We start from the raw sequence: 21177 nt of genomic DNA on the forward strand, positions 1-21177 counted from the left end.
CGTGTTGGACAAACTTTCTCGTATTTGTATGGGGGGAAGGGGATGGGCAGCTTGTATTTAAGTTTCAGTTGTGTGATCTTTAAAAGGGAGATGATAGGATATGGATTTTCGGATCGACAAGGACTGAAGCAGTTTAGGTGTGAATTTTTAGGCTAGAACTAGATAAAACGAAGTAAGGAGCCTGAATGCTGTTTTCTTTTAACAGGTTATAGACTGAACTTTAAAGGCATAGCTGCCGTAGGTAATACATGTGGGTAATGGTTGATAAATGTCGCTACCCTCAGAGGTCTCTTCACAGGGGGTCTAACTCAGAATCGAAGATCGCTAGCGGTCTTCAAGTCAGCCTACTGCAGAGACGACCGCGGGAGGTTTTTTAACCTGGACTGAACAAAGAAACCCTCATAGCACATCCTTGACGTCACTCAAAAACAAGCCCCAATCCCGACTGCTAGCGCAGTGGCCCGCCCCTCGACCTCCGTGAGTGGTCATGCCCCGCCCTAGGGGGCGGGGCGATGCCGAACTGCGGCGGGCTGGCTCAGTAAAGCGGAGGCAGCGGGGGAAGATGGCGGCGGCTGTTCCACAGCGGGCGTGGACCGTGGAGCAGCTGCGCAGTGAGCAGCTGCCCAAGAAGGACATTATCAAGTTTCTGCAGGAACACGGTTCAGATTCGGTACCGGAGGCGTAGGGGCGGCCGGGCTGGTGCGGCTGAGGGACGCCTCACCCCCCTGGAGATGCCCATACATTCCGTATTCCTCTGTGCCCCCGCCCTCGTCTTCCCGCGGCCGGTGGCCGGGAAGGCCGGAGCGGCCCAGGGTGTGCTTTGGGCCTTGCTCCCGCCCCTCGGGCGTGCCCTGCTGGGGCAGGGGAGCAGCTTTATCTCTTGGAGCCCACAGGCTGCAATTGTAGAGTTAGGACCTCATTGGGATCCTTGAGTGGGGGTGGAGGCCAGAAAAATAGGAACCCGAAGATACTGGGGGCAAGGGCGGGGAGGCCGAGGAATAGTGGTGTGGATGAGACTCCTGGGAGTGGGGCGCCGGCTACTAGGGAAATGGGAAGGGACGTGAAGATTTCTGTGGGAACGGTGTATCCAACTTGCTTTTCTTAACAATTTACTAGACACAGAACATTAATGCGTGTGATTTTTTAAAAATCCGTAGGTTGTGGCTAAAGTTTTGTTTTAACATATCGACCCTTTAAATGACCTTTTCGCCTTTATACTTTAAGGGAGCTACATTCACATGTCTCTTGTGCGGTGGTCTGTCATTGTTATAAACAGACTAAGAAATTTATTTGGAATTCTTTATACTGTACGCTCTCCATTTGTCAGCATAGTCTCCATCTTAACCATCCGTCTATAGTCAAGTTATTTTTGTCACGCTTGTTTTTCCTTTGGAAATTAAGATCATTCGGGCATCTCTTAAATTGCTGGAATAGTTGTGCACGCAGCATTCTCTTACAAGCGGCAGCCTGCTTGTGTTTTCTATACAGTTTTAAAAATTATAAACTTTTCATTTAGAAAATTTGTTTCTGGGTTTTTTGTTTGTTTGAGACGGAGTCTCTGTCGCCTCGGCTGGAGTGCAGTGTCCCGATCTCGGCTCACTGCAACCTCCGCCTCCCGGATTCAAACCATTCTCCTGCCTCTGCCTCCCGAGGAGCTGGCACTACAGGCGCGTGTCACCACTCCAGGTTAATTTTTTGTATTTTTAATAGAGACGGGGTTTCACCGTGTTAGTCAGGAAGGTCTCGATCTCCTGACCTCGTGATCCGCCCGCCCCGGCCTCCCAAAGTGCTGAGATTACAGGCCTGAGCCACTGTTTCTGGGTTATTTTGAGAAGCTTATATTTTATTTTCATTTTGGGCGGCCGTCATGACGGGGAGATAAAGAACTCTCCAACTTCAGTTCCTTCTTCCTGAATCATTATCCTGGCATCTGCATCTTAGATTAGTTTAGCAGATGTTAATACAACATCTGTAACAAGAACTATTCTCAATGTTTGGAGGTACAAGGGTGAAAAAGAAAGAACAGGCGTCGGGAATCTTACCCCATTTTAATGGAACTATTTTCTCTTAAGCCAATTCGTATTTCAGAATAGACATATTAACATTTAATAATACCTCAGTCATGTACTTCATCCATCATATTCTTATGAAACAAATCATGCCATGTGAAATCGTATGTAAAACTGGGCCACATGGAACAATTTTAACAGACTTGGATTATCAAAATGATATTAATCTTTTAAATGCATAGTCTCGGCCGGGCATGGTGGCTGGTTCCTGTAATCCTAGCACTTTCGGAGGCCAAAGCGGGCAAATCATATGAGGCCAGGCATTCAAGACCAGCCTGGCCAACGTGGTGAAACCTAATTTCCACTAAAAATACAAAAAAAATTAGCTGGGCCTGGTGGCGGGCATCTCTAATCCCAGCTATTCGGGAGGCTGAGGCAGGAGAATCGTTTCACCCCAAGAGGTGGAGGTTGCAGTGAGCCGAGATTGGACCACTGCACTCCAGCCTGGGCGACAGAGCTACACTCTGTCTCAAAAAATAATAATAATAATCTCCAGTGATCATTAACACTTAGACCTATACTTGACAATAATTATTTTATTAATCATAAGATATCAAAGAGATGTTTATGCTTTTATGCTTTGGGTATTTTCTGGAATCTTTTAACAAGAAAACACCAGCGTGCTAAAGGTAACTGATTACTTCCGTTTAATCAACTTTGTCTCCTTTCCCCATCAGCTGTTATTTAGAACATATCTTTGAAAGAAAAACCAAAAGAAAAAAAAAAAACAATAGTGATAGTGTTAGCTGTTGACTGCTAATAATGTTAACTGTTTTCTCAAAAGCTTAGAAGATGCCAAAGGACAACTTTGAGAAGGTAACAAAATTAGGAATTAGGCAAGGACCACAAGGCAGAAAAAGAAGCAGAATAAAATAAGGAAACAAAGAAGTTATGGAAATCCTCACAATTACATGATTTTGAGATAAAGATATATTGTGACTTGCTATTTCAGCAGTAGTGTTTTAGTGTCCCTCTGCCATCTTAGCAGTCTTATATTTGAGAGAGAAGGAATTCCGCTGTTACCTTGAGTTATTAAATACAGTATTAATCATAATTCCAATATTTATTAAGTTCTTACTGTGTGACAGGCTCTATGCTAAATGCATTAAATAGATTTTTGCACTTTATCCTTATATCAACTCTTTGACGTAGACGCTGTTATTAATCTTCCACTACAGATATGGAGGCTGAGTCTTCAGACAAGCTTAGTCCCTTGTCTAGTGTCAGACAGCTAGGATTTTTTTTTTCTTTTTTTTTTTTGGAGACAGAGTCTTGCTCTGTCACCTAAGCTGGAGTGCCATGGTGCAATCTCGGCTCACTGCAGCCTTCACCTCCCAGGTTCAAGCAATTCTCCTGCTTCAGCCTCCTGAGCTGGGACTACGGGCATGTGCCACCATGACCGGCTAATTTTTGTATTTTTAGTAGAGATGGGGTTTTGTCCCGTTGGCCAGGCTGGTCTCAAAACTCCTGACCTCAGGTGATCTGCCTGCTTCAGCCTCCCAAAATGCTGGGATTACAGGCATGAGCCACCGTGCCCAGCCCAGTCAGCTAGGATTTAAACCTCAATAATATGACTCCACAGCCAATACACTTAGCAATTATATATATAACGTTAAGCATAGCAATCTCAACATACCTATGTTACATGCGTGTGTAACAGTGACTCTTCCTAGTCTGCTAGGGATGGGTTACAGATGCCTCAGGATAGCTATGCCCAACCTGGCTGGAGACTCTCAAGGACTGCATCCAAGTATCCTCCTGCAGTGAGCAACTGACTCAAGTCACCACAGTATACTTGCTGTATAAATGTTATTTTTCGTGAGTGTTGACAGGAAAAAGGTTAGGATGAACCACTGTGTTCAGTACATAACACTGCAGTTCCAGTCTTGTGATGAATTCTTATAAATACCCAATTTTTAAAAAATCTATCTTACATTTTTTTATAATGAAGTAGAGTATAAACTATAGGGTTTATTTCTTCTTCAATACTAGTAGTATTGAAAACACAACTGCTAACATAAAAGGGTCGTTTTCTAATGTTAGACACTTCTTACTCCGGAGAAGTTATCGTGATTACCCAGCTTTTTTCCTTATAGTTTCTTGCAGAACATAAATTATTAGGAAACATTAAAAATGTGGCCAAGACAGCTAACAAGGACCACTTGGTTACAGCCTATAACCATCTTTTTGAAACTAAGGTGAGTATTGTTAGATTCTGTTCACAGAACATCACTTTTGAAATTTTATTTCCAAAAAAGATGTTTAAAATGCATTTATTTGCTGAATGTGTTAGAGCTTTTCTACCTGTAATTTTTCTGAACTATTATCGTAAGTGGTCAGGCTGTCAAATCTAGCAAGGCTAATCTGCAGTATGGCAGAATGTTTCAGTATTTTCAAAGGGTCTAGATTTTGTGGCTTAAATTGAGACAACAAATTCTTAAGGCCACTGAAGTTATAAATTCATTAGATCAGTAGTATTACCATATTACTTTAGCATATGGTGTATATTAAATGTATTTTGTCATTTTATTTTATATATTAAATGTTATACAGAAAATAAGTTTCCATTTCACTAATGAATTTAAAGTCTGGTTTAGATTTAGGCTGAGCCTTTACAAAAATAAATTTTAAGACATTCTCCCATATTTGTTTACTATGAAATGAATATCTTCCACAGGAAAAAAATCTTTAGGAGTTATTGAATAGTGTTTATATCTCTGGGTATGCGTTGGCCTTTCTAAGGTCATGGTTCTTATTTCAGAATTTATATTGTAAGCTGGTTTGAGGGTAATAATTTATTGTTTAAAAATAAATTATGAACAAAATTATTTCTTTGCTCTTTGTTTCCTTAGACCATTTATTCACAATTGTGTTATACAACCTGTATTTATTATGCAGATGTTCATTTAATTGAGAGGCTGAAAATCTTGATGTTGCTCCTTGGTTTTAGCCTGTCCTGAGTATGATGTTAAAACATTTTCCTTACAGCGTTTTAAGGGTACTGAAAGTATAAGTAAAGTGTCTGAGCAAGTAAAAAATGTGAAGCTTAATGAAGATAAACCCAAAGAAACCAAGTCTGAAGAGACCCTGGATGAGGTCTGTATATAGTAGTTTTTTATTTTATCATGTGGATTCTAGAAATTGTATTGTTTCTTTATTATTTGCACTAGTTTCTCATAGTGAAAGGTGGTTGAGTATGACCACTTTCAGTGAGCCAAACACTTAGTGTAGTGTGCCGTTTCCCTTAGGTGTACTGAGACAGAAATAATCCTAAGAACTAGTACTTTACAGTTATTAGCCTATCCTTTGAAACACTTCTGATACTGTATTTAATATTGCCTCCACATCTGTCCAGACCTTCTGAGCTTTCAAAGCTATTTTAAGGCCTTGATTCTATGGCCAACTTGGACTAAATGACATACATTTTCTTTGATTATTTTTAGCTTTTTCTAATGTACATGGTGTCCCTGGCAATAGAAGTAATCCAGGCTTGGCTGCAGGATGTGGGTTCATCTGTCTCAGTTTTCCCGAGTCAGGTTTTATATTTTGGTACAAAGGTTTGAAGAACCAGATTAATTCATTCCTGCAAATTGACAGCCTTAGTAGAGCTAAGATCAGCTACTAAGAACTGACTTAGCAGAGCTGAATTGGTTATAATCTTGTAATTTCTGATAATACCTTACTATATAAGCTCACTCATTGCCAGCAGTCTTAGTATCAGTGATAATAATCTATATTTAGTTCTTGTAAAGAGGTGAGGCTATTGATGACAGTGTGGCTTTTGGGTATTTGTGGAAAGTATAAATTCAGTTATACAATTATAGATGTTTATTTGATTAAAGCTAGTTAATTTTGCATGATCTTTTCCTATTGGCTAAAAAGCAGAAATTAATGTTTATAGGTATATGTGCACATAAAGCAATTTTAAAGTTTATCACAATTAACATTTGATAAATATTATATCTATTGAGTAGCTACTAAGGTAAATGGAGCAATTATTATTTAAGGATTTCAGAAGCAACTGGCAACATAGTTTACCATCCAGGAAATTTGAATAAGGATAGTTTTAGGAGACATATAGTATTTCATTAAGGAGTTAAGAAGTTATAAATAAATTAAAAGGTAAGTTCATAAGAGCTAGAGACAATCTAGAGAGAGCTTATGAGGGTCCTAAACTATATCATTTTATTTAAAATCTCTTCATTTAACTGGCCAGCCTAAGCCCTATTACATACTGTGACTGTTTTCCTAGCATCCTAGATTCAAAAGCCTCTTGTCCATTTCCTTGCTAACCCTCATTGTTTACTCTCTGTCTTTATGCTTTGGGACTGGAGAGCAGGCATTATACACACATAATCATAAAACCTTTTGAGCCTGGTATAAATTCATGCTTAATATTAGCCAAGCATGTTTTCTAGTTTCATTGCTACTCAACATTTATACTATCCTTTGCCCAATTCTCCATCACATTGCTCATTGCTCACATAATGTATTTGACATTTTCTCACAAATTCTCAGTCTCTTCTTACTCCTTTCTCTGTTTTTGTTTTTGTTTTTTGTCTTTAAGACAAAGTCTCACTCTGTCGCACAGGCTGGAGTGCAGAGGTGCCATCTTGGTTCACAGCAACCTCCACCTCCTGGGTTCAAGTGATTCTCCTGCCTCAGCCTCCCCAGTAGCTGGGACTCCAGGCAGGCACCACCACACCCAACTGAGTTTTGTATTTTTAATAGAGATGGGGTTTCTCCATGTTGGCTGGGCTGGTCTTGAACTCCTGACCTCAGGTTATCCGCCCACCTCGGCCTTCCAAAGTGTTGAGATTACAGGTGTGAGCCACTGTGCCTGGCCTCCCTTCTCATTACATACTCTTGTGTTCTATATTGCCAAAATGTGAATGTCTAGCCATTGCCATTCCCTTCTTCTGAGCTTAAAATTTCTCTGAATTTTTCATTCCTTTTTCTTTCTCATGTCTCCTTCAAGACTAATGCTCTCAAACATCTTCCTTTTATTTTAAATGTTCATTCCTTTTCCATTTTCAAGCATTCAAAGCAAGGCCTCATACCTGGAATGTTAAAAACATTGTTCATTTCTTGCCTCCCTTCTCTTTATCCAGTCAGCAACAAAATGGGTATTCTAATAATATTTCTAAAACAATACTTTTCCAAACCACACCCTGCTGAAGAATATATTCAGTAATTGAGTGCTGTCTAGAATTGTCCGGTTCAGTATGATAGTTACTAACCATATGTGGCTACAGAGTGCTTTAGCTACTTTGAACTGAAATGTGCTTTAAGAGTAAAATATGTACTCAGTTTCAAAGGTGTGATTTAGACGTTTCTTTTTTTAAAAAAAGATTGTAAAATATCTCAGTATTTTTTATATTGATTACTTATTGAAATGATGGTATTTGGGATGTTTTAGTTTAAATAAGACAGTTTTTCATTTTAAAAATTTGTATTTTATTTTTCTAAGACAGGGTCGGTTGGGAGGCCGGGCGTGGTGGCTCGCGCCTGTAATCCCAGCACTTTGGGAGGTCGAGGCGGGCAGATCACCTGAGGTTGGGAGTTCGAGACCAGCCTGGACAACATGGTTAAACCCTGTCTCTACTAAAAATACAAAAAATTAGCCAGGTGTGGTGGCATGCACCTGTAATTCCCAGCTACTCGGGAAGCTGAGGTGGGAGAATTGCCTGAACCCGGGAGGCGGAGGTTGTGGTGAGCCGAGATCGCGCCATTGTACTCCAGCCTGGGCAACAAGAGTGAAATTCTGTCTCAAAAAAAAAAAAAAAAGACAGGGTCAGTCAGGTACAGTGGCTCGTGCCTGTAATCCCAGCACTTTGGGAGGCTAAGGGGGGCAGATCACTTGAGGTCAGGAGTTTGAGACCAACATGGTGAAACCCCGTCTCTACTAAAAATACAAAAATTAGCTGGGCATGATGGCGTGCACCTGTAATTCCAGCTACTTGGGAGACTGAGGCAGGAGAATAACTTGAACCCAGGAGGCGGAGGTTGCAGTGAGCTGAGATCATGCCATGGCACCCCAGCCTGGGCAACAGAGCGAGACTCAGTCTCAAAAAAAAAAAAAAGACAGGGTCATGCTGTGTTGCCCAGGCTGGACTCGAACTCTTGGGCTCCAGCAATCCTCCTGCCTCAGAATACTCAGAATAACTGGGACTACAGGCATACCACTGCCTGGCATAGACATACTTCATCTTTCTTTTTACATTTTTAAGTGCAGCTACTAGCAACTTAAAATTACATTTGTGACTCCCATTGTTATTGGTCACCACTGGTCTTCAATATATATCCAAATTTCTTATTCTTGGCATTCAAAGCCTTCCAAAATGTGGCCGCTGCTAAGCTCCATATTCCATGTTTCTATAGACGTATTCTTTTTTTTTTTTTTTGAGACAGTCTGTCGCCTAGGCTGGAATGCAGTGGTGTGATCTCGGCTCACTGCAACCTCCACCTCCCAGGTTCAAGCAATTCTCCTGCCTTAGCCTCCTGAGTAGCTGGGATTACAGGCGCACGCCACCACGCCTGGTTAATTTTTGTATTTGTCGTAGAGACGGGGTTTCACCGTGTTGGTCAGGCTATTCTCGAACTCCTGACCTCGTGATCCACCCACCTCGGCCTCCCAAAGTGCTGGGATTACAGGTGTGAGCCACCGCGCCCAGCCTGTATGGACATATTCTTGGCCAGGTGCAGCGGCTCACGTCTATTATCCCAGCACTTTGGGAGGCTGAGGAAGGTGGATCACTTGAGCCCAGGAGCTCAAGACCAGCCTGGGCAACATGGCGAAATCTGTCTCTACCAAAAAAAGTAGCCAAGCATGGTGGGGTGTGCCTGTAGTCCCAAATACTCAGGAGGCTGAGCAGGGAGGATCCTTTGAGCTTGGGAGCCAGAGATTGCAGTGAGACAAGATTGTACCACTGCATTAAGCCTAGGCAGCAGAGTAAGACCTTGTCTCAGAAAAAAAATTTTTTTTTCTTTGACCACAAATATCTGCTCATTGTCTACTAAATCATGCCCTTTCCTACCTCCATATTTTATTTCTTCCTTACAGTGTTCTTTTACTTCCCTATTTGTCAGTTCTGTGCTCCCTTTAAGACCCAGCTCCTGGGCTCATTGCTTCCTCTGGATTTTTACCATGTGAGACTTTGCTGTATACATGCATAACAGCATACATTCCAAAGCACATTGTATCTGTATTATTTATTTCTACCTGTATTTTAATATAAAGACTGTTGTCTAATAGCTCTTAGGGAACTTTAAATCAGTCACTGTCAATGTATTTATTGTCTATTATATATTAAATAGCGTGGAGGAAAATTTTCAAGGTATGAATGAGCATTGTACAGGAGAGAAAATATAAGTTGCGAAGAAACTCACACTTAGCAATTAGAAGTTAGTATAAAAGTACTCAAACGAAAAATTTGATAACTTCATCTTTGATAACAACTTCATATGTAGTCATTACCAACTTCTGGTGATTCTGCCTCCAAAATATATCCCAAAGCCATTCACGTTTTGTCATCCTCACTGTTAGCACCCTGGTCTAAACCTAAACTACTATAATAGTTTTTTTCCTAACAAGTCTCTCCACTTCTACTTTTGCTTCCCAAGTCGTTCTTTATATTTCAGTCACAGTGATTAAAACACAAATCTGGCTGGGCACTGTGGCTCACACCTGTAATCCCAACACTTTGGAAGGCTGAGGCAGGCAGATCACCTGAGGTCAGGAGTTCGAGACCAGCCTGGCCAGCATGGTGAAACCCCATCTGTACTAAAAATACAAAAATTAGCCAAGTGTGGTGGCTCAAGGCTGTAGTCCCAGCTGCTCGGGAGGCTGAGGCAGGAAAATTGCTTGAACTTGGGAGACAGAGGTTACAGTGAGCCGAGATCATGCCACTGCATTCCAGCCTGGGCAACAGAGTGAGACTCGGTCTCAGAAATAAATAAATAAATAAATAAATAAATAAATAAATAAATAAATATCTGATTCTGTAACTTCTCTATTTAAAACTCTTGGCCGGGCGCGGTGGCTCACGCCTGTAATCCCAGCACTTGGGAGGCCGAGGCGGGCGGATCACAAGGTCAGGAGATCGAGACCACGGTGAAACCCCGTCTCTACTAAAAATTACAAAAAATTAGCCGGGCGCGGTTGTGGGCGCCTGTAGTCCCAGCTACTCGGGAGGCTGAGGCAGGAGAATGGCGTGAACCCGGGAGGCGGAGCTTGCAGTGAGCTGAGATCCGGCCACTGCGCTCCAGCCTGGGCTGGGCGACAGAGCGAGACTCCGTCTCAAAAAAAAAATAAATAAAAAATAAAAAAATAAAATAAAACTCTTAATTGGCTAATGTCCTAAAGATAAAAACCCAGATTCTAGCATGTCCTACATATTTTGCTAGCCTTATTTCATGCCATTCTCCCTTTCATTGCTCCCTTACAGACAGTAATGTTTTTATACTTTTGAAATATTATTAAGCAGGCACAGTGGCTCTCGCCTGTAATCCAGCATTTTGGGAGGCTGAGGCAGGTGGATTGCTTGAGCCTTTAAGTGAGCCGTGATTGCACCAATGTAAAATATCTCATTATTTTGCAGTGGAATGATCACTCCAGCCTCACAACACTGAAACTTTGTCTCTTAAAAAAGGAAAAAATATAGGCCGGGCGCGGTGGCTCAAGCCTGTAATCCCAGCACTTTGGGAGGCCGAGACGGGCGGATCACAAGGTTAGGAGATCGAGACCATCCTGGCGAACACGGTGAAACCCCGTCTCTACTAAAAAAATACAAAAAACTAGCCAGGCGAGATGGCGGGCGCCTGTAGTCCCAGCTACACAGGAGGCTGAGGCAGGAGAATGGCGTAAACCGGGTAGGCGGAGCTTGCAGTGAGCTGAGATCCGGCCACTGCGCTCCAGCCCCGGTGACAGAGCGAGACTCCGTCTTTAAAAAAAAAAAAAAAAAAAAAAAAAAAAATGTATATATATATATATATATAGAAATATTTCCTTTTTTTTTTTTTTTCTTTGACAGAGTTTTACTCTTGTTGCCCAGGCTAGAATTCAGTAGCACAATTTTGGCTCACTGCATCCTCTGCCTCCTGGATTCAAGCGATTCTCCTGCTTCAGCCCCCTAAGTAGCTGGGATTACAGGCGCCTGCCACCATGCCCAGTGAATTTTTGTATTTTTAGTAGAAATTGGGGTTTCACCATGTTGGCCAGACTGGTCTTGAACTCTTGACCTCAGGTGATCAACCCTCATGGGCCTCCCAAAGTGCTGGGTTTACAGGTGTGAGTCACTGCACCCGGCGGATTGAAAGATTTATATGCCATGTGCACCTGCTCTACTGAGAAGGTCATGGAAGAGACAAGAGTTCAAAGGCTGATAGAATTCTGGAGCTTTAGGGAGGGATAGATTAAGATCCTGCATGGTTTAGGCCTTTGGACACAAAACTATAAGCAGTAATTGTTAACATCACTCTAGCAGTTGAGTAGAGGACTGACTGAAGTTGTTAGTGATAAATACAATTGGACATTAAAGTGGTGAAAACAGATTTTATTCAGCCTACTGACAGTAGGGGAAAGAGCTGAACTCCTGTCTGATTTGTGGAGAGGTAACTGGGCCTTTTAAAAGAATGAAGGGGCCGGGCCCTGTGGCTCACCTTGTAATCCCAGCACTGGGAGGCTGAGGCGGGCGGATCACAAGGTCAGGAGATCGAGACCATCCTGGCTAACACAGTGAAACTCCATCTCTACTAAAAATACAAATAAAAATTAGCCGGGCGCCTGTAGTGCCAGCTACTTTGGGAGGCTGAGGCAGGAGAATGGCGTGAACCCGGGAGGTGGAGCTTGCAGTGAGCCGAGATGGCGCCACTGCACTCCAGCCTAGGAGACAGAGCGAGACTCCGTCTCAAAAAAAAAAAAAAAAAGAATGAGGGAGTAGGGAGGGATTTAAGCAGAGTTAGGGAAGTGAAAAATTACAAAAAGTAGGAAGTGGGGGTCGGTCCATAAGAAACCTATCTGAGTTTGCCAACTGGTGCTTATCAAAGTTAGGCTCCCATAGAGACTTAGAGACAGGGTCATATCTTCATCTTCAGGCGTTGGCTGGAACAAACAGTAAATTTTTTTGGCAGCCTTAAGTTTTCTTGGGCAGGCACTTTAAGGAGAGATCAGGTCCTCCTAGGAATAAGGCATTGAGCTATTTGAAACTTGTGTTTGTTTTCTTTATAGTGCAAGGTTGAGGCCTTGTGGAGAAGAGGGCTCAGAGGATCCTAGCTAGGGTTTGGTCAGGGAGAGAATCTTTTGTCCAAGAGGTAGACTATTTGCAAGGAGATCAGACTTTTTTTTTTTTAAGATGGAGTCTCGCTCTGTGGCCCAGTGGTGCTATCTCGGCTCACTGCAACCTCCGCCTCCTGGGTTCAAGTGATCCTCCTGCCTCTGAGTAATCCCGAGTAGCTGGGATTACAGGCACACGCCACCCCACCCACCTAATTTTTTAATACAGATGGGGTTTTACCATGTTGGCCAGGCTGATCTCAAACTCCTGACCTCGAGTGATCCACCCACCTTGGCCTCCCAAAGTGCTGAGATTACAGGTGTGAGCCACTGCACCCAGCACAGATATTTTTACTCACAAGTTTTGGAAAAGGATAAAACCTTCAGCTAGGGAAATGAAAGCGAATAAAAATTTGCATACCTTGACCAATTAGAAATAGATCAGGAATAGGCCAGGCGTTGTGGCTCACACTTGTAATCCCAACACTTTGGGAGGCCGAGGCGGGCGGATCACGAGGTTTGAGAACATCCTGGCCAACATGGTGAAACCGTGTCTCTACTAAAAATACAAAAAATGAGTGGGGCATGGTGGCAGGAGCCTGTAGTCCCAGGTACTCGGGAAGCTGAGGCAGGAGAATCACTTGAACCCAGGAGGCAGAGGTTGTTGCAGTGAGCCGAGATCACACCGTTGCACTCCAGCCTGGCGAGAGGGAGACTCCATCTCAAAAAAAAAAAAAAAAAAGAAAAAAAAAAAAAGAAATAGGCCAGGAATAAAGAAAACACTTTATCTTGCTTTTCAAACTCAGGAACTAATAGATTTGAAATATTTGATATCCACCCACACCTTTGTTATTTATTTTATGAAATTTAGAAACTAAATACAGATTTGGATAATGCAGATCCCTCTGAATTTGGTCTGAATTTAGAAACCAAATAGATACCAGGTAAGGAGGATACTTTTAAATTTGGTACACCTCTTTTTTTTAATTAACTCCCTAAGATTCTTGACAGTTCCTCTGTCTGCTTTCCTCTCATATATGAATTACTATTGATCAGATTAATCTGTAACCTTTTTTTTAGAAGACCCTGATAATCCTACTTTGTTCTAGGAAATATGCCTGTTATTTCTTTAGGTAATGTCATCCATTGTGTGAATTTATTTTCCAAATCAGGGTCAGAGGCAATATCACTGTATTCATTCTAATTGGATATAATAAAAACACCTAGTAATATCAATTATTGCTGCTAAAACAGTTCAAATCTTTGTGGGAGGAAGTCACCATCCCTTATTTTAATGCCTTATGATTTCATAGGAATTAAATAGTAATTTTTTTTAACTTTAGGAAATAACTGAAATCATGTTATGGTTTGGTGAGTAATTAACAGAATCTTATTAGAAGAATTGAGGCTTCCAAAGAAGCTGGAAGTTATTTGAAATTATAGAATTGTAAGTTACTAATAGTCACGTCACAGCCCTGAAATTAGATACTGAGTGTTTTGTTTATTACCAAATCCATCAAACTCTTTAAACTGACTTTGGTCATTGTTGGCTATTGTTTGTCATTCTTTTAAAGTACACAAATTAATAACTGTGTGTGTGTGTGTTGTGTTTTGTTTTTAGGGTCCACCAAAATATACTAAATCTGTTCTGAAAAAGGGAGATAAAACCAACTTTCCCAAAAAGGGAGATGTTGTTCATTGCTGGTATACAGGAACACTACAAGATGGGACTGTTTTTGATACTAATATTCAAACAAGTAAGTCTAAATGTAATCTTACGATTTTGGCTTAAAGAGATTCGAAATACGGCCGGGCGCGGTGGCTCAAGCCTGTAATCCCAGCACTTTGGGAGGCCGAGACCATCCTGGCTAACACGGTGAAACCCCGTCTCTACTAAAAAATACAAAAATCTAGCCAGGCGAGGTGGCGGGCGCCTGTAGCCCCAGCTGCTCGGGAGGCTGAGGCAGGAGAATGGCGTAAACCCGGGAGGCGGAGCTTGCAGTTAGCTGAGATCCGGCCACTGCAGTCCAGCCTGGGCAACAGAGCAAGACTCCGTCTCAAAAAAAAAAGAGATTCGAAATACTTGGGTGGCAGACAGATGAGTAGTTAGCAGTACCTTTTTCCTGACTGTCACCTACTTTTATCCAGACATACTTCCCCCTAAGATCTACTTGGAAGAGGTCTTCAGTTCACTGATTATTGGCTGGCTAAAGACCTCTTGTTCATTGGAAAGCAAAAGATAAGGAATCTCAGTCTAAACCTAGTTAATGTCCAAAAGTAAGGCATTAGTATTTGAATAGAAAAGGCAGGATAGTATGCTGTTTTGTGATATAAGTATAGGTCCTGCCCTTCTACCCTTTGTTAAGAATGTAATTATTTTTATAGCCAGAATTTTACTGATGGATGATCTGACTTTGTAAATTTTTCTTTCTTTTAAAATACAGTATTGTAATTCTGAAATCAAACCATTATATTTTTGCATTGGAATTTAATAATTTCCAATGGAAATTTCTTAATAATAAATTAGAGTATATCATTAATTATAAGGAAAATCTGTTTTACAGGTGCAAAGAAGAAGAAAAATGCCAAGCCTTTAAGTTTTAAGGTCGGAGTAGGCAAAGTTATCAGAGGAGTAAGTAAAGAATGCCAGTGAATCAGTAGATATTCTGGCACATGCTGCTTCTGGTATGGTGCCTTAAATAATTAGGTTTGGGGATATAATACAAAGGAAACAGACTTTGGAGTCTGACAAATTCGGTATAATCATTGCTAGCTGATCTTGCACAAGTTGTCTGGGTCTCAGTTTCACTATCTATAAAATGAGGACAGTACTGCCTACCTCAAGGTTGTTAGAAGATTAAATGAGCATAACTTGGAAGTACCTAATACAACAGGGGCTTAAATGTTAGTCCCTTCCATGTGTACCCATTTTATTATTTTTCTTCATAAAGTAAGTCTTTGTCAGAACATTTGGCCCTCTAAATTTGTCTTTAAGCTTCCTGTAAAACGTCTTACAGGACGTTTGTACCATTTACATATAATTTGCAAAGGTAAAATATCTGTTCCACTGAAGTACTCATAGAAGCAGAGTTTGTTTCTGTAGCCTTTTCTCCTCATACAACATAGGCTGCAATACCAGAAAATCATTCAAACATAAGCATGCTTTAACCTACACTTACATGTGAGAGAGAACAGAAAGAAACTTTGAGAAAAGGGGAAGGTAGGCTTGACCCATACTGACCATTACAGTGTACAAAAGAAGATAAAAGAGCAGGATGGACTGTCACCTTCTATGAATCATGCTAGGGCCTGCCCATTGTGCCCATTGTTTGTTTTAAATTGTTATTGTCAGAACATCAGACACCAATAACTGAAATGCCTATTTAAATGCAGTTACAGGAACTAAGATATGGTTCAGACAATCATATACAGAACATAAAATATCTTGAAACTAAAGGTTTAGTTGAGCATAACTTATAATTGTTACCTGCCCCGGCCAGGCATGGTGGCTGAAGCCTGTAATTACAGCAATTTGGGAGGCCGAAGTGGGCGGATCATGAGGTCAGGAGATCGAGACCATCCTGGCTAACACTGTGAAACCCCGTCTCTGCTAAAAATACAAAAAGTTATCTGGGCGTGGTAGCACTCGCCTGTAGTCCCAGCTACTTGGGAGGCTGAGGCAGGAGAATTGCTTGAACCCGGGAGGTGGAGATTGTAGTAAGCCAAGATCACGCCACTGCACTCCAGCCTGGGCAACAGAGCGAGACTCCATCTCAAAAACAAAAACAAATTGTTACCTGCCCATACCAAGTTGATAGCAAGTATATATCAAATTGGACTATTTTTCTATTTCTGTAACTTATTTGCATACTGGTAAATTTCTTCTAGTCTGCCATACTGTTTTTTGTTTGTTTGTTTGTTTTTTGAGATGGAGTTTCGCTCTTGTTGCCCAGGCTGGAGTACAATGGTGCAATCTTAGCTCACTGCAATCTCTGTCTCGATGAGTTCAAGCAATTCTCCTGCCTCTCAGCCTCCGGAATAACTGGGATTACAGGCATGCACCTCTCACCTAATTTTGTATTCCTAGCAGAGACGGGATTTCATCATGTTGGTCAGGCTGCTCTTGATTCCTGACCTCAAGTGATCCACCCTCTTCAGCCTCCCAAAGTGCTGGGATTATAGGCGTGAGCCACCATGTCCGGCTAGTCTACCATATTCTTATTTTCCAAATGTGACCACCATAACTTTGTCCCTTGAGCTTTATATGATTGTTGTATTTCAATAGAGCGTATAGTATTAGGAATATTATCCCTGTGGTGATGTGAACTTAACTGTTTGTGGCAACTAGTTTTAAGATCCAAATTTGGAAAATATGGAGGCCAACCCAGAAGCCTTTTATTGTTTCTTTGAAAAGTTAGTTTTACCTTTTGCACTTTTGCAAAAGTGCCGTAACATTTTAAAAATTGTATTTCCCAAATTAACTGGGCATTCCTGTAATCCCAGCTACTAGAGAGGCTGAGGCAGGAGAATCACTTAAACCCAGGAGGCAGAGGCTGTGGTGAGCCAAGATCACGCCATTGCACTCCAGCCTGGGCAACAAGAGCGAAACTCCAACTCAAAAGAAAAAAATTGTATTTTATGTGCCAACATGACTCCACTATTACAATTTGGTAATCTTAAAACAGTTTTACAGTGAGTACTTGCTATTATATTCCAATAAAAATAAAGTCAAGTTTGTCCTGTGATGTGAAAGCGTTGCAGGTTGTTTTTATGATGGTGCTAATAACAAACTGATTTTCATAATATATGGCATGTTACAGTTTACAAAAAGTTTTTGTTTGAGATGGAGTCTCCCTCTCTTGCCCAGACTGGAGTGCAGTCACGCAATCCTGGCTTACTGCAACCCCCGCCTCCTGGGTTCAAGTGATTCTCCTGCCTCAGCCTCCCGAGTAGCTGGGATTACAGGCACCCGCCACCGCACCCAGCTTATTTTATTTTTAGTAGACATGGGATTTCACTATGTTAGCCAGGCTGGTCTCGAACTCCTGACCTCAAGTGATCTGCCCACCTTGGCCTCCCAAAGTGCTGGGATTACAGGCATGAGCCCCAAAAGGTTCTTTTCACATTAAAAAACCCCTGCTTAAAATACCCTTATTTTTTTCTATTGAAGAAATGGAAGACAAAGATTTAGGGACTCAACTGAAGTACATTACCTTAGAATATAGTGAAATCTAGTAATAGATTCTGTGTTTAACATACAATCTTGTCTTTACTGTCCTGGTATTACATGTGCTTTTTGCAGAATACCATTAGTTTTTATTTTGTTCTTGCCTTCAGTGGGATGAAGCCCTCTTGACTATGAGTAAAGGAGAAAAGGCTCGACTGGAGATTGAACCAGAATGGGCTTATGGAAAGAAAGGACAGCCTGATGCCAAGTATCCTTTTTTCCCTTCATAATTAAAGTTAAAAAAAAAAAAAAAACAAACCTGTAGATCACCTGAAGATGTGAAAGATGCTGTCTAGGCAAAACTTCTGGATCAAGAATCCTGTCCAGACTAGTCTTCCTGATCTTTAGATGCTTATGTGTCAGCACCTCCAATAGACAATAGTATTTTCTATTGGTATAAAGTTCAAACCTCAGCTATAATTTTTGTTTCTCTTATTCAAATTCTTAACTTTCAAGACCTAACTGTGAAGTTTAAGCTTAAGCAGCAATTCTTAATGTTTTTAAGTTTAAGAAAAGTTACCATGCCCAGTACAAACTGCAGCAAAGTAGGATGCAAATATGGCTCATGGTAATTTTATGGTACAATGTAATTTCAGGCAATTAAATTCAAAGCTTAGAAATGGAATAGATGTGGGAGATTACCAGTTGTGAACTGAAGGAGACCACAGAATCAACAGTGTTAGCATAAGCATTTATTAGTACTACTAATGACAATACTCACTGAAAGTCCAGTTTATGAACATTTAAAAAAGAATAAGGAATGACTCCAGACCATTAAGACCAGACCAATCCAGTAGGTAAGAGGGAAGGTAGTTTATGGCTTTTGTTGGTTCCATTCCTCTTGGACCCGTAAGATTAAGTTTGAAAAAACAATTCCTTTGGAAGGCAGCTTTCTGTAGTCTTAGCAGATAAACATATTTGGGAATATAATAGCTCTCTTAGCTTTTCAAAATCAAATGGCCAGGCTGGGCACCATGCTAATGCCTGTAATCCCAGCACTTTGGGAAGCCAAGGAAGGCAGATCACGTGAGGTCAGGAGTTCAAGACCAGCCTGGCCAACATGGTGAAACCTCGCCTCTACTAAAAATACACAAATTAGCCAGGCGTGGTGGTGCAGGCCTGTAATCCCAGCTACCCTGGAGGCTGAGGCAGGAGAATCGCTTGAACCTGGGAAGCAGACATTGCAGTGAGCCGTGATCATGCCACTGCACTCCAGCCTGGGCAAAAGAGTAAGGCTCTGTGTCGCGGGGGGGAAAAAAATCAAATGGTCAGCTGCAGCAGCTCCCTCTCCCATGTAAAGAAGCATCTCAAGACCAATCTGATGCACATACAAATTATGTAACTGTTAAGTTAGCATTTTTCTTTTTTTTTTGAGACAGAGTCTCACTCTGTCACCCAGGCTGGAGTGCAGCATCGTGATCTCAGCTTGCTGCAACCTCTGCCTCCCAGGCTCAAGCAATTCTCCTGCCTCACCCTCCCTAGTAGCTGGAACTACAGGTGTGCACCACCACACCTGGCTAGTTTTTGTATTTTTAGTAGAGACAGGGTTTCTACATGACCAGGCCAGGCTGGTCATGAACTCCTGACCTCAGGTGATCCACCGCCTCCTAAAGTGCTGGGATTACAGGTGTGAGGTACCATACCTGGCCTTGAACTTAGCATCTTAAAATGCACAGTAAATATTACGTACTACCTCATAAAAAGTTTAAGAGAGAGAAAGAGAGAGAGTGTGTGTGTGTGTGTGTGTGTGTTTTCCCAGCTAGAATGACATTACCTTTTTTTTTGGAGTACTTAATAGTCTTCATTAAGTGGTGGCTAACTTAGGAGTACTTGTAAAGCATCCAGGTAAGGAGGATCCTAGTCCAAGCTCAATTTATCTAGTGAGCCTATCTAGTCAGCCTATCCTATACTAAGGTTATGGGGGTACGGGAGAGGCACTTTTTATCAAATGTACCTTGACTTCTTCAACAGAATTCCACCAAATGCAAAACTCATTTTTGAAGTGGAATTAGTGGATATTGACTGAAATAGTTCAGCTCTAAGGATATTAGCAACAATGATAAAACTTGGCCTTGAAGAAACTTACATAACTCGTTAGAACTTGTTACTATGGTAAAGGAAGAGTCAACTGGAAAATTCAAGGAGTTAATAAAATTTGTTTACTTGATCCCAGCTTTTGAGAGATGTAATCCCTTATGAATCCCTGAAGTCTAAAATACTTTCCTACAGCTGTGTAAAATACTGGTCAAGGAGAACTTTTTCCTTTTACCTCATGTTGTAAACTAAGTGGCTCAATAAAAATTTATCCACTGTCTTGATCTGACTGTGATTTGTTTGGTGTTAATATATTATTGTTCTGATTAGGTAACTGGAACTAAGGACCTCATCAAACCAGGGAGTAACTGCCAGTAAAATTATCTGGACAGATTGCCTGTATAATGAGAAGGCAAAGCATAGGGCTTGAGGGGAAACAAAATGCTAAAAGGGAAGAAATCTTGGCATGAAGATCAATACCTCAATTTAGGAAAAGTGCACTTCAAAACCAATGAGCCACTAATAAAGATGAACATAAAGTTAATATTATTAATTGATGCCCCCAAAATAAATTCATAAACGATTACTGGATGAGTCTTCCATTTTATTACAAAAATGAAGATGATCAGTTTGATCAAAATGAAAGCTTGTTCACAAGTTTTACATGAATATTCTAAATACAAAGTCTCCTGAAACAACATACTTTTGATATGATTTTCATTTTTAAAGGGATGCAAACATTCCATTTTCTCATTTATAATCTCTATTCCAAGGCATAGTATTTTAATAATGTATCCTTTCTGCCGTTAGATCACAATTCACAAGTATAACTGAAACAGACAAAACCTTGATAGCAAAGGTTAAAGTCCTTTTTTTTTTAAAAAAAAAAAAAAAGGTAAATCCTTAATAACCAGCCCTTATGTGTTGTCAGAATTTTGTACTACACTGACATGATTTGCAGTCAGGTTTTTCTTCCTACCCCTTAAGGCTACAAAATTCTGTTGCAAATGCATTGCAAAAGAATTCTAGACCACTTAATGCAAAAATCAAAAAATAGTTCTTCAATAAAAAGTAAATTTTATAAATGGTAGGAAACAGTATCAGTATCTGTGGTAAGCTACTAATTGACATTTTTCCCCTATTACTAAACAAATCATGTTACACAGAAACAAGGAAGACAGGTTTTCAAATACAACAAGCTTATACTGTTTACATCCCTCATTAAAAAAAATAATAATTTCATACTTTTCACACACTCCATTTGAAATTTACATTTTTCCCATCAGGTTGGAGGGGGAGGATAATATTGTCCGTAATTCCAAGGATTCTGATAATTGTACTGAAAGGAAAAATTAAGTGTGTTAGTATATTAGAACTATGGCAGAGTTCCATATGTAAAAGTATAATTAAAGCAGGTATGTTTAAGAAAACAAGCAAGTGTTCACTGCTAAAAATTCTAGTACTTAACCACCAAAGAATGTATTACACAATTGGAACAAAAACTTCTTTTTTAAAAAAGAAAGTATCCTAATTTATGCTAATAACATCTATGAACAAAGAATTATAATTATGCA

At 40.7% G+C, this 21177-nt stretch overlaps 2 protein-coding genes across 6 annotated transcripts in view; one reads left to right on the forward strand and one right to left on the reverse strand.

The window, feature by feature from the left end:
- Nucleotides 1-508: 508 nt before the first annotated feature.
- Nucleotides 509-19887, forward strand: LOC105481894 (FKBP prolyl isomerase 3). The gene is made up of 7 exons (XM_011741683.2): nucleotides 509-670; nucleotides 4166-4267; nucleotides 5058-5165; nucleotides 13964-14099; nucleotides 14907-14974; nucleotides 17680-17777; nucleotides 19541-19887. Exons 1-7 carry the CDS (start codon nucleotides 563-565, stop codon nucleotides 19593-19595), a joined length of 675 nt encoding a protein of 224 aa, XP_011739985.2. The 5' UTR covers nucleotides 509-562; the 3' UTR covers nucleotides 19596-19887.
- Nucleotides 18242-21177, reverse strand: part of LOC105481895 (pre-mRNA processing factor 39) — a 34425-nt gene continuing 31489 nt past the window's right edge. For all 5 annotated transcript variants that reach the window (XM_011741684.3, XM_071100230.1, XM_071100228.1 and 2 more), the window contains one exon: nucleotides 18242-20942. In XM_011741684.3, coding sequence (XP_011739986.1) covers nucleotides 20886-20942 — 57 coding nt within the window. In that variant the 3' untranslated portion in view covers nucleotides 18242-20885. The remainder of the gene's footprint in view (nucleotides 20943-21177) is intronic.

Source organism: Macaca nemestrina, chromosome 7 (assembly GCF_043159975.1).
Source record: "Macaca nemestrina isolate mMacNem1 chromosome 7, mMacNem.hap1, whole genome shotgun sequence".
Classification (NCBI taxonomy): Eukaryota; Metazoa; Chordata; class Mammalia; order Primates; family Cercopithecidae; genus Macaca; species Macaca nemestrina.

What these genes read in the sequence shown, in the direction of transcription:
- LOC105481894 (XM_011741683.2), top strand. Translation starts at nt 563, where the DNA reads ATGGCGGCGGCTGTTCCACAGCGGGCGTGGACCGTGGAGCAGCTGCGC. An exon ending in ACCATCTTTTTGAAACTAAG is followed by an intron (nt 4,268 to 5,057) that starts GTGAGTATTGTT and finishes TTTTCCTTACAG; the next exon opens with CGTTTTAAGGGTACTGAAAG. An exon ending in AAAGGACAGCCTGATGCCAA is followed by an intron (nt 17,778 to 19,540) that starts GTATCCTTTTTT and finishes CTTCTTCAACAG; the next exon opens with AATTCCACCAAATGCAAAAC.